The 14,295-nt window shown below is 30.4% G+C and overlaps 2 protein-coding genes and 1 long non-coding RNA gene across 3 annotated transcripts; all 3 read left to right on the top strand.

Moving 5' to 3' along the window:
• LOC111382783 lies at nt 1–2,119 on the top strand. Its single transcript, XR_002700604.1, has 2 exons — nt 1–76; nt 1,373–2,119. It is a non-coding gene; the product is annotated as an uncharacterized LOC111382783 (long non-coding RNA).
• Nucleotides 2,120–3,134: 1,015 nt separating this feature from the next.
• LOC111382759 (LEAF RUST 10 DISEASE-RESISTANCE LOCUS RECEPTOR-LIKE PROTEIN KINASE-like 1.3) lies at nt 3,135–4,283 on the top strand. Its single transcript, XM_023006797.1, has 2 exons — nt 3,135–3,176; nt 3,308–4,283. The coding sequence occupies exons 1-2, from the start codon at nt 3,135–3,137 to the stop codon at nt 4,115–4,117; spliced, it is 852 nt and encodes a 283-aa protein (XP_022862565.1). The 3' UTR covers nt 4,118–4,283.
• A 6,781-nt stretch (nt 4,284–11,064) lies between these two features.
• On the top strand, nt 11,065–12,095 carry LOC111382827. The gene has a single exon (XM_023006868.1). The coding sequence runs from the start codon at nt 11,295–11,297 to the stop codon at nt 11,721–11,723; it is 429 nt and encodes a 142-aa protein (XP_022862636.1). The 5' UTR covers nt 11,065–11,294; the 3' UTR covers nt 11,724–12,095.
• The last annotated feature ends 2,200 nt before the right edge of the window (nt 12,096–14,295 follow it).

Below are 14,295 nucleotides of genomic sequence, written 5' to 3'. Positions count from 1 at the left end.
TGTGGGGAAAATGGCTCTCCAAGGAGCATTTCATCCACACTTTGCATTCCAAAAGCAAAATTGAACATGGAACAAGGTAATCCGTTCTCTGTGCATGTGTGTGTATTTGTGGTTTATTTGGCAAATTATTCTGATTTTTGAGGTCAAATGAAGTTAGACATCAAAAGAAATGAATGGAATCGGCTGAGCTTATTTGGCTAAGTTGAAAATCAGCTTGCTAGATGCACTTTTTTTTTCAGTGTCACGATGCTTGAACAAGAAATAAAGAAACGGGGAAACTGGGAAAGGATAGCTAGTTCCCTTAGATAATTCCAATTCAAATCCATTTTGTCCCAACTATCAAATTAATCTTTCTCTTAAACAAGAAATAAAGAAATGGTGGCGACGGTGGTGGTGGAGGAGGAATAAGGAAAAGAAAGAGATTTTTTTTCTAATTTTTTAATAATTTATTTGGAACTCGTTTGTAATTTCTAAAAAATTTTGGGACTATAATTACAATTAGATCTTTATTTTTCTCTTCTCTTCTTTTTGTTTTATTTAAATATGATGGTGTATTCGTTATATCACAACTTTTTATTGAGAAACTGGATGAAAATGATGTTTTGCGTAATTAAAGGTGTAATTAAGGGTGAAAATGTCAAAAACTGAAAGATGAAAACCTTTTTCACAATAATGGTTAAAGGTAAAGATGTAATTTGCCAATTATCCTTTTGAAAAATTGCAGACTAACTTTCTACTTCGCGCACTTCACTCACTCGTATACACACACACTATGTACATGTTTGCGTTTTCTTTAAGTTGCTAAAATAACTTATTAACGTTCCATATTTTACTTACTTATTACTAATTTCTATTAACTTACTATATTCGTCTCATAAAGATAGTCATATTTCTTTTTTCACACAGATTAAAAAATTTTTAATTAATATAGTTGAAATAATAAATTTTTACTATTATTTTTCTTAATATACCCCTATATTAATACATTCAATATTCAAGGTAATTAAATTATATTTGTGATAACAAAACACATTAAATAGGAACATGTTAGAAAACTAATATATTAACTACACTCACAAATAAGAAATAAGACTATAATTGGGAACAGACGAAAAAAGGAAATATAACTATATTTATGGGACGGAGGAGTGTATTTTTAGCAATTAATAAAAATGAAAATTCTTTATAAATATACAATGAACCAAACAAGGACCATCTAATGGCCACCTTTCATAAGACCATGCCCACACTTTCCTTTTCATCTTCTTCCCCTTCACCCCTTGAAAATTCCAAATCCTCAATTCATTTTAATCTGCAAAATTGATGATAAAAAAATAAAAATAAAAAATTCATTAAATTAAACTATTTACAGGAACAAATCATGACGACTCTACAGAAATTCAAGCTGTTAGCTACACAGTGTGCAGTTGCCGGAAGCCCAACAAGGAGTCCAACTACAAGCCCAGTAATCCACCTCCGCCGGAGAAGAAGCACTCTCCGTATGCTGCTCAGCCGCGGCGGAAGAAGGCTGCCGCCGCTCCGTGAAGTTGATCTCCGGGCAGGCGGCCGCGGGGCGACGGAAAATCGTCGGAAAGGGGGAAGGAAATTGTTGTTAGACATAAACTGAAGGATTTGTTTGTTTCGTCACCTCCGACGTTCAAAGAGAAAGTTTCGGAGAATATAAGAGAAGGGCTGTTACCAACTGCGGGCGTCGGTGGGGCACGTTCCGGACGGCCGTTATCAGCTATGTTCCGGCACCGGTTGCTTAGGAGAGCTTGGCGGCCGGTTCTCGTCGGCATACCCGAGTGATGTGATTAATCTGACCTTTAATAGTAAAATAATTATTTTTAGTCTTAAATTTTTGCTTTTCATTATTTTAGGTAATTTTGGCTTCTGCTTTTTTAAGATTATGAAGGTAGAAGAACTATGTCGTTATCGTCAAATTTCGTATTAAAAAAAAAATGTTATCTCTATGTTAAACTCATAATTCTTGTCTATCGCCGTTAAGTCTCTATGTTACCCTTAATTTTAGAATAATTCCATAGGTACGGGGAATTATTGACAGAAATGATATAGGTGTTGTGTTGACAGTATTTGTATGGTGTAATTTCTGTGTTTGTTGTGTCAAAAATCAATGAAAATTTACCAAGTATTTCTTTGTAAAAATTCTGTCAATTTTTTCTGTACTTGTAGCAAAACCAAATATTTTCACATTGAGAGGTAATTTTGTACGGAACTTTTTTGTTAATAGATACTTGTAAAAATAGTATATCCTATTACCCTTAAAAAAATGTAAAAACATAAAGGAATTTCACCATTGAAATATATCATTAGAAGTGATAACGAAGTACTTTGTATAGATGCTTGTACCTTCGTCAAAATGACTTGAGCATATTAATAAGAATAATGATATAAGCAGTTGTTCACTACTGCAGTCGTTCTACGTGACATACATGATCATCATATACATATCACGTAAAGCGATTGTAAATGATTGTAAAAAGCATTACTCAATCTCGTTACTTTTAATAAAATACTTACTTTTAGAACGATTAGATTTCAAGTTTGTTCTTTTCATTTAACTTTCTTTAAAAATTCTTTTAATGAAATAAAATACAGTAAGAAAATTATTGAAATAAATTTAGAAGCAACTTGTTAGTTTTTAAGGAATTTTTTGACAGAGCCTTGTCATAGAAGATCATTAATCTTGTTTGAATTATAGTATAAAGATGCCAATTCTGTCAATAAATGAGAGACGGTTGTTTGTTTGACCTGCAAGGCAAGAAACTAATTCTTCTAACACATAATTAATTATGTTGAAAATGAAATTTGTATTTACTAATTAAGATGGTGACAGATTTCTAAAAAGTGGCACAAAATCATGAAAGGGACAACCAATTTTTAATTTGGTCTTTATTTTCATGCTTTGATAATACTTTTTGACAAGTGCACCACTACTCGAGGATATGCTTTTGGACCTCCTATTAACAACATGGAGCACATATTTTTAGATTTCCACTTTAAAGCATGTTTATTTACTTTTTTTTTATGTAAATAACTTATTTATTTTATGAAAATAAGAGCTCACTAAGCTAGTTATCTTATCAAAAGGATCCTCTTAGAGTTCGAGTGCAATGGTAGAAGTGATTCCTAATACATATATTATTGATAATGTTGTAATTAGACGACTTTTTCAAAGTATAAAATCCGTAGGCTATAATTATAGTACTGTATTGACTGCATTTTAATTTTTGATCCCACAAAATGTCTGAGTCCGCCACTAACATCTTGTACTATAAAATAATAGATAAATAACTTCAAAGAACCTATATACCTTGTGACACTGTATGGATGCACATCAAAAAGTAGCCGAGACCTAGTGCTAGTCTACGAGTATATACCGAATGGAACAGTGGCTGATCATTTGCACGGAAAAAGGGCGAAGTCTGGCTTGCTATCTTGGCCAATTCGGTTGAATATTGCCATTGAAACAGCGGATGCACTAACTTATCTCCATAAATCGGACATCGTGCATCGTGATGTAAAAACCAACAACATTCTCCTGGACAATGATTTCCATGTAAAAGTTGCTGATTTTGGGTTGTCCAGAATATTCCCGAATGACGTGACACACGTGTCGACTGCTCCACAAGGGACTCCTGGCTATGTTGACCCCGAATACTACCAATGCTACAAACTCACAGAAAAGAGTGACGTTTATAGTTTTGGGGTGGTTTTGATTGAACTCATGTCTTCATTACAAGCTGTGGATACCAACAGACACCGTCACGATATCAACTTATCCAACATGGCTATCAACAAAATTCAAAATCGTACGTTGCATGATTTGGTTGATCAGAGTCTCGGATTTGAGAGGGATTGTACTACGAGAAGGATGATTACACTTGTTGCAGAGTTGGCATTTCGGTGTTTGCAGCAGGAAAGAGATATGAGGCCTTCAATGGAAGAAGTACTAGAGACTTTACGAGCAATTCAGAATGAAAAGTTGAACACTCACAAGGTCGAGGTTGTAGACATTTCTGTCGACGATGAGATAGCGCTTTTGACCGGCAGCATTTCCCCGCCTTCACCTATTTCAGTATTCACCGATAAATAGCATTTTTGATTCTGCTTAAAAGTCATTCTTCTAAAAAGCAAGTTATAATCGTACTTTCTAGAAAAGTAAGTTTCATCGACTTACATTTGACTTTTGAGTAAAACCAAACAGCTTGCATTTCTCTAATTTTAATTCATGTAATCGAAGTATGCTTTTGATTTGCTTATGCTTAATCTTTTTGTGACGATGTCTTTTGTTGTGTTGATAGGTACAAAGTTTTGAAAACCGCCTACTAATTTGTATTTTGAAGTAAATGTACATATGAAATGGACTTGTGAAGTAAATGTACATATGAAATGGACTTGTGTCTTGAGCTATTGTTGTTTCATTTTTGCAGCTGAAAATGGTGTTTTCATATATTTTGTCTAGGGATGTTGTACTTGTGGAAACAACAATCCTTAATCAACTGGGACAGAGTTAATTGGGTGACGATTTCGTCTCTTAATTAATACAACATTGTCAATCAAGGGTTTTATCAAAAAAATTTCTTTCTTTTTCAACCACTCATTTTTCTAAAAAATACTATTCCCCCCATTTTCATTTTCATTTTCATGTAGTGGGGATCAAATAGGGGCTAAAAGACATATTTTTCCTCCATATTTTAAAATAAGTGAAAATAAATAAAAATACGAAGTTGGATATGTTTGAAAGCACGCTGATAGAATATCCCTACTATATAAAAAAGAGAATGAGAAGTTACTATAGTAGTATCAGTGAATTCTTTCATTTTATCACATTGTAACAATTTTTTTTTAATCGTGGGAGCAAAAACGACGTCGTGTTGTCTTCAATCATTTTTCCATTTTTACACGCCACTTCATTGCAACAATCACCTCCCCTGTAATATATTTTTTTTCATTTTCACACACTACACTTCATCCAAACTAAATAATTTAACAAATTAAAGAAAAAAAAAATTCAGTCAAAAATAGAAAAAAAAATGTTATTATAAAGTTTTTTAATTAAATTGAAATAATTAAAAATAAAAATAAATATTATTAATTAAAATTGAACAAGTTACGTTCTCTCAAAAAACGAAAAGAATTAAAAAAAAATTTAAATTGAACAAAAAATTAGTTATAATATGAAGAAAAAGGAAAATTTAAAACAATTTACAAAAAATATATAATAAAAAAATTAAACAAAAGAAAGTTACAAAAATTAAATAAAAGAATACATAAATATTATTTAATTAAAATTGAAAAAAAAAACGTGGAGGTAAACAAGCTTAATGGTTGATTTAATGCTATTTATTATGTAGTGTAATTTTCACAGAAGAGTATGAGAACTCTCCTTATTTTGATAAAATTATTTTCACCAACCATCATCAGTTCCTATTATTGGATTGCTATAAATTAAATCCCAGTAAATTATATTTTCGTATTGTTCTCTTCTCTTCTATTTTTATGTTAGTTTGTTACTTTGTATATGTGTGTATACTTTTAAATTTATATGTGTGCATGGAAATGAATGAATTTTCGCCCTCACAAGTATATATGGAGTTCCAACAGGAATATTATCATGAAATGAGAGATGAGGGTCATCGTTTTTTGATTGAAATTATCCTTCCAATTTTTATACCGATTGAAGAAATATCTTATCAACTTATTATATAACTTTGATGAATAATTCATCTTTTAATGTTTCTCAAATGATTTAGGATTGATCTTCATATATTAGCTTAATTGAACACATTTGTGATATGACTTGAGTTAAAAGGAAAAGGATTATGATCAGACTAATTAACCTTAAATATAATGCTAATATGGTGGTTGAATGATATCCATGACAATACTTAATTTATATAAACTGAAATTGAATAAAGCGCGTAGAAGAGATGTAAGTATTTGAGAGAAAAGAATGGGTTTTATGTTTGTGTGAAAGGTTTTTTGTTGTTTAATGAAAGTTTATATAAGATAAATTTTTATAATACTCACTAGACAAATCTCATGGCACAACGAAGGTGTGATAATTTGGAAGAAGACCATGAACGTCATGGCTCAACGAAGGTGTGTTAATTCAGAAGAAACGGTGCGGTACATCTATTTTATTAGATATGAAAGAGTTGAGGAGATTGTTTAATTCAAAAGAATTAAAACTTACCTGACATCAGTATAAAATAATATATTTTAATATTAGTAAGCAAGAAAGATGGAATTAGAATTAGAAATAGCACAAATAAATTAACAATGAATCCAGCGATAAATTTTTAATACATAGGGAAAGATAATTATTTCATATTAGTTAAATAGAAAAGATATAACTGAAATTTAAAAGTTTATAGACAAGTCAGAGTTCCATCAGTGTGATCTTTTTTGTAGACCATAAACATTAGGGTTCATTATTCAGTAGTTCAAACATTTTGCTAAATTCAAGTTGCAACTTATTTGCAATAAATATCAAATAAAAAAATCAATTCTTCATCTACTTTAATCTAAATAAAAAAATACCAATCAATAAATAATTAACTTTTCACTTATGCACCTAAACATATACAACCTAATTTCGCAAGATCATTACATCATTGATTATAATTATTGATAAAAAATAAAAATAAATTATCGAAGACATACAGTATACAGTCGACATCATTGATTATATTTATTTATGAAAATAAAAATGAATTATCATTGACATACAATATACAGTCTACAAAAGAATGTAAATCAAGCAAACATTTCACATCTTCAAATTTTTTTTTTTTTTTTTGGTCAAATCAACGAATTCTACGCTAATAACAACAAAATAAATATAAAACTCGTGCAACACACGTGACATAGACTAGTTTGGTTAGAAACCATCTTCAAGACCAAGTATGTTAATTAACGAAATATCGAAGATAATAATGAGACACGAAAGAATATTGGCGATGACAAGATAACCACCACAACTACTGCAACGACATTATCACTTTGATTATAAATGCAAAGATATTATGACTAGTAAAACAATAAATTCAAGTCAAGTGTCAACCCAAGAGAATGTGTTGTTGACCTTCAATTTAGCTCTTGTTTGAGTTTCATTCTTACCAAAAAAAAATATTTTTGAATAGTGTGTTGACGAAAAATGTGTGGTTAAAAAATAAATAAAAATTTTAAATTTGTGTGTAATATTATTTTAATGAAGAATGTGTGATTGAAATGAGTCAAATCACTGTTAAATAATATATTCTGATGGAAATAATGAGGCTCAAATAAGGGCTTAAAGTTTACACTATTCCTAACTATTTATTTTAAAATTTTAAAATATTTGATTTAATTTGTTAATTTTTTACTAAAAATTAAAATTTAATTAAAGAATTGGAGTAGCGATCACAAATTTGACCGATGAAAAAACATTGATTAACAAGATGTTAGGACTCATGATTTTATCTTAGTTTTTCTAATTTAACATCGTGTATTAAATTAAGGCAATATTATTTCATTTGAGCTGCCAATCGAATTTCTCAAATTTAATTGATAGTCTTTCTTGAATAGAATCAATCTTATCTAAACATATGAACTCGCTATTTTCTCAATATGAATATCCCTACATTTAAGGTGCATTAAATAACAAAGAAATTCACTAAATAATTAAATTTCAGATTTTAATCTAAATCAAATTCAATAATTAATTTTAATAACATATTTTATAGGTCTTACAATTTTTCAACCACACATTTCATTAATTTTCAACAAATTTACAAAAAAAATTGATTTTAATCCCCATAAAAAAAACGCTAAATTTTGTTTTAGTTTAAAACTTTCTTGTACTTCCTTTTTTGAATGGGTAAGTTCTACCTTTTCTCGCTTGGATGAAGCTACTTTGCAAGAAGGATTTGATAGAAAATTTGACATAATTACATGTGACAGTAGATGATTGAATAGAAAAGTTGAAGTGTTTTAAATTGTCCGATGATAAAATGTGCCACATGACATTATGTCAAGTTTTATATCAATCTTAATATTCATGTAGCATTCGGTCCCTCTTCAAAGTTTCGCAATTTCCTTTTCGATCTTAATAAAATATGCTACTAGTATTTTAAAAAAATATATATAACTCAATTAAATTTATTTAAAAATAACGGTTTTCATATATTAAACCTGTGTGCCTAATTTGTTAAGAGTCTATAACTTAAAAGGTCTTGAAAAATTGAATAAGAACTCAATGACACTGTATAAATTATTATTTAAGTTGATTAAATATTTTTTTTACGTATTTTATGTGACTTATATTCGGTAAAACTTACATGCATATAATCACTTAGTCCCTGTTTGGTAGTGAAATTTTAATTTAACTTATAGTTAATAATTAATTTTAATCATATATTTTATTGAATATATAATTTTTCAATCATATATATTTTTTAAAAATTTATTAAAAATTTAATTTTAATCCGATCGGACAATGGGGTTTAGTATAACTACCAACGAAGCACATATAAAAGACAAAATTGGTTCGCTCTAGATAACAAAATGGGTCCCAAAGGATACTAATTCCCGCCACGTGTAAGAATTACAGCTTAGAAGCCTGAAAAGAGCCGGACAAACAATAAGACAACGGTCCTTCTTCCCCGTTATAAAGTCACCCAATGTAAACTACGTTTTTCTCACTTTAGAAAAATTGCACGGTTGCCCTTCATATATTGCTCAAATAACAAGTTAATCATTGATCTTTAATAAGTATAACACAACTAGCTAAACCTTTTATTATTATTATTTTAAAAAATAGATTAATTTTATGAAGTAAAAGGAAAAAAATGGACCAAACTTTAAACCAAATTATAGCATAATCTTTTGACACTGAGTATGTTCTAAGTATATTATTTTCCAATAACGAAAATCATTCAAACCTTCTAGTTAGACGAAAGGGGAGAAATGTCTTCGCTCCTAGTTCTTTTGTAACTAAACCGTTTAGAAATGTATAAGAATTCATAGTTAGAATTTGATTCCAACTCAACCTTTTTAAATGACATTTTGAGAAGAGTTGGTTTTAGAAGATCTTTTAAATTGTTTATGTTTATTAAAGACTAATCGTGCAATTAACATGAACAACTAAGAGTTGCTTACAGTTTTCGAAAAGGGTAATTAGAACATAACGTTCCTATTTTTATTTTTATTTTGGGGGGAGGGGGGAGGGGGGGGTATTTTCACCCTTAATCACACCAAAAATTTCATTTTCATCTTCTCAATAAAAAATAGTGCAATGACAAATATACTCTTTTATTTAAATAAAACAAAAAGAAAAAAAGGAACTAATTGTAACCATGCTTCCAAATTTTTTTTTAAAAAAAAGTGCAAATGAATCCCAAATAAATTATTTAAAAAAAAAATTCTTTCTTTTCCTTCTTCTTTCTCTTCTTCCTCCTCCTCCTCCTCCTCCTCCTCTACCACCACCACTAATTTGTATAGGCCCAATTTGTTTTCTGTCATGATTTTAAATCTTATTAGAGATAGATAACTCATGTGGGACACCAACATTCATCCTTAATTTATAAATGTCTTATCCTTCTCCATCAATGCACCCATTCCAGCACTGATTCTTAACACACAATCAAAAAGATTTTCCATAAAAATATTAAAATCTTACTTAAAAACACTTTTTTTTCTTTTTTCTTTTTTTGTGGGGAAAATGGCTCTCCAAGGAGCATTTCATCCACACTTTGCATTCCAAAAGCAGAATTGAACATGGAACAAGGTAATCCGTTCTCTGTGCATGTGTGTGTATTTGTGGTTTATTTGGCAAATTATTCTGATTTTTGAGGTGAAATGAATTTATACATCAAAAGAAATGAATGGTAGATGGGCTAAGCTTATTTGGCTAAGTGGAAAATCAGCTTGCTAGATGCATTTTTTTCTCAGTGTCACGATGCATGAACAAGAAATAAAGAAATGGGGAAACTAGGAAAAGATAGCCAGTTCCTTTGGATTATTCCACTTCAAATCCATTTTGTCCCAACTATCAAATTAATCTCTCACTTAAACAAGAAATAAAGAAATGGTGGGCGGAGGAGGAGGAGGAGGAGGAGGAGGAGGAGGAATAAGGAAAAGAAAGAGAATTTTTATTTATTTATTTTTAGTTTCTAATTTTTTAATAACTTATTTGGAACTCGTTTGTACTTTTTAAAAAATTTTGGAGTATGATTATAATTAGATCTTTATTTTTCTCTTCTTTTCTTTTTATTTTATTTAAATATGATGGTGTATTCATTATTTCACAACTTTTTATTGAGAAATTGAATTAAAATGATGTTTTGCACAATTAACAGTATAATTAAGGATGAAAATGTCAAAAATTGAAAAGTGAATACCTTTTTTACAATAATGGTGAAAGGGAGACATAATGTGCCAATTATCCTTTTGAAAAATTGCAGACTAACTTTCTACTTCGTGCATTTTACTCATTCATATACACATATACGCTAAAAGTAACTTATTAACATTCCGTATTTTACTTACTTATTACTAATTTCTATCAACTTACTACATTCGTCTCATAAAGATGGTCATATTTCTTTTTTCACATTGATTAAAAAAAATTAATTCATATAATTGAAATAATAAATTTTACTATCATTTTTCTTAATATACCCCTATGTTAATGCAATCAAAATCCAAGATAATTAAGTTATATTTGTGATAACAAAACACATTAGATACGGGCATATCAGGACATTAATATATTAACTACATTCTAAGCCCCTGTTTGAACCCCATTAAATTAAATTACATTACATTTTATTTTTCTCTTTCCTATTTTCAACCACACAATCTTCCATAAAATAATATTACACGTAAATCGAAAATTTTTCGTTCTTTTTTAACCACTCATTTTTCTAAAAAATATTATTCTCCCATTTTCATTTTTAGGTAATGGGGATCAAACAGGGACTAAATAAGAAATAATACTATAATTTGAAATAGACAAAAAAAAAAAAAACATAATTATATTTATTAGACGGAGGGAGTATATTTTTAGCAATTAATAAAAATGAAAATTCTTTATAAATATACAATGAACCAAACAAAGACTATCTAATGGCCACCTTTCATAAGACCATGCCCACACTTTCCTTTTCATCTTCTTCCCCTTCACCCTTTGAAAATTCCAAATCCTCAATTCATTTTAATCTGCAAAATTGATAATAAAAAAAATAAAAATAAAATTCATTAAATTAAACTATTTACAGGAACAAATCATGACGACTCTACAGAAATTCAAGCTGTTAGCTACACAGTGTGCAGTTGCCGGAAGCCCAACAAGGAGCCCAACTGCAAGCCCAGTAATCCACCTCCGCCGGAGAAGAAGCACTCTCCGTATGCTGCTCAGCCGCGGCGGAAGAAGGCTGCCGCCGCTCCGTGAAGTTGGATCTCCGGGCAGGCGGCCGCGGGGCGACGGAAAATCGTCGGAAAGGGGGAAGGAAATTGTTGTTAGACATAAACTGAAGGATTTGTTTGTTTCGTCACCTCCGACGTTCAAAGAGAAAGTTTCGGAGAATATAAGAGAAGGGCTGTTACCAACTGCGGGCGTCGGTGGGGCACGTTCCGGACGGCCGTTATCAGCTATGTTCCGGCACCGGTTGCTTAGGAGAGCTTGGCGGCCGGTTCTCGTCGGCATACCCGAGTGATGTGATTAATCTGACCTTTAATAGTAAAATAATTATTTTTAGTCTTAAGTTTTTGCTTTTCATTATTTTAGATAATTTTGGCTTCTGCTTATTTAAGATTATGAAGGTAGAAGAACTATGTCGTTATCGTCAAATTTCGTATAAAAAAAAGAATGTTATCTCTATGTTAAACCATAATTCTTGTCTATCGCCGTTAAGTCTCTATGTTACCCTTAATTTTAGAATAATTCCATAGGTACGGGGAATTATTGACAGAAATGATACAGGTGTTGTGTTGACAGTATTTGTATGGTGTAATTTCTGTGTTTGTTGTGTTAAAAATCAAAGAAAATTTACGAAGTATTTCTTTGTAGAAATTCTGTGAATTTTTTCTGTACTTGTAGTAAAACTAAATATTTTCACATTGAGGGGTAATTTTGTACGGAACTTTTTTGTTAATAGATACTTGTAAAAATAGTATATCCTATTACCCTTAAAAAAAATGTAAAAACATAAAGGAATTTCACCATTGAAATATATCATTAGAAGTGATAACGAAGTACTTTGTATAGATGCTTGTACCTTCGTCAAAATGACTTGAGCATATTAATAAGAATAATGATATAAGCAGTTGTTCACTACTGCAGTCGTTCTACGTGACATACATGATCATCATATACATATCACGTAAAGCGATTGTAAATGATTGTAAAAAGCATTACTCAATCTCGTTACTTTTAATAAAATACTTACTTTTAGAACGATTAGATTTCAAGTTTGTTCTTTTCATTTAACTTTCTTTAAAAATTCTTTTAATGAAATAAAATACAATAAGAAAATTATTGAAATAAATTTAGAAGCAACTTGTTAGTTTTTAAGGAATTTTTTGACAGAGCCTTGTCATAGAAGATCATTAATCTTGTTTGAATTATAGTATAAAGATGCCAATTCTGTCAATAAATGAGAGACGGTTGTTTGTTTGACCTGCAAGGCAAGAAACTAATTCTTCTAACACATAATTAATTATGTTGAAAATGAAATTTGTATTTACTAATTAAGATGGCGACAGATTTCTAAAAAGTGGCACAAAATCATGAAAGGGACAACCAATTTTTAATTTGGTCTTTATTTTCATGCTTTGATAATACTTTTTGACAAGTGCACCACTACTCGAGGATATGCTTTTGGACCTCCTATTAACAACATGGAGCACATATTTTTAGATTTCCACTTTAAAGCATGTTTATTTACTTTTTTTTTATGTAAATAACTTATTTATTTTATGAAAATAAGAGCTCACTAAGCTAGTTATCTTATCAAAAGGATCCTCTTAGAGTTCGAGTGCAATGGTAGAAGTGATTCCTAATACATATATTATTGATAATGTTGTAATTAGACGACTTTTTCAAAGTATAAAATCCGTAGGCTATAATTATAGTACTGTATTGACTGCATTTTAATTTTTGATCCCACAAAATGTCTGAGTCCGCCACTAACATCTTGTACTATAAAATAATAGATAAATAACTTCAAAGAACCTATATATATGAAAAAATATTTATGGAACTCTAAATTCAATGACATGACTAAACTACCATTAACAAAGAAATCTTAATCACAACAATATCTAACACCCCACAAATTTCTGGCACATTTTACAACCTTGATGTTGGTTCAAAGTCCAATTCTTATTTGTAATCACAAACAAAGACTTCATAGCATGTTCAATTGAATCAACAAGGGTGGGAGAATTAGTCAAATTTTGCTTAAACCCAAAAAAGGGGGAACGAAGTAAAGAAAAACAAAAGTCGAGCCATAAAAAAAACTAAAACTAACAAACTTTACATGCATAGGACACACACATGAAGCGGAATATAAATTACGAACTAGCCAACCAAGTGAATGTCGACGTCTTCTTGGATTCATTTGTCCAATGGATCGCAACTCCATCCCAAGCATACTTTACGAAGTTATGGCCTTCTAGGCGAGGTCACAAGAATAGACAAAAGTTAGTGGGTTCTTTCGATAGGATGGACTATAGAGTACTTGACATATTAATCTTGTTTCATCTTTAATACTTCCATGTTCTCAACTTTCTTGTTATCGAGGACTTATCATTAAACAAAAACGAAACATAAATCAAAGACGGGGGAAGAAGTAGAGTTTACTGCCAAATGGAGAAAGCGTGTTTTGTTTGTTTTAGATGCGGTGTTTGTTAAACTGAAAATCGATCCAAAACAATTATGCGGAAAAATTGGATCGAAAAAGAACAAAAACTCATGAATCTAGTTCATATCTTTGGCCATTGGTGTTGTTTCAGAAGCTTTCCTTGTTGTTCCAGCTAATGGCACATCTAAGCTATCAACACTCTGAAATTGATGGTGCATATTGTGCAACTTTTATGGTGTTTGAGTTTCAGGATCGAACCCCTTCATATAGAGCCAAGCTCCCATCAAGCCATGACTATAGTTACTCTCTAATTGATGATGAAATTGAATTCTATGAATACTGAATTGAAACTGAGTAAATGTTGAAACTGAAACCATGATGTTGGACCATTAATAGAGAAATGGATGTGTTACATTTTCGCGTG

Source organism: Olea europaea, unplaced genomic scaffold, assembly GCF_002742605.1.
Source record: "Olea europaea var. sylvestris unplaced genomic scaffold, O_europaea_v1 scaffold256, whole genome shotgun sequence".
NCBI lineage: Eukaryota > Viridiplantae > Streptophyta > Magnoliopsida > Lamiales > Oleaceae > Olea > Olea europaea.
This window is presented reverse-complemented; position numbering and strand designations above follow the sequence as displayed.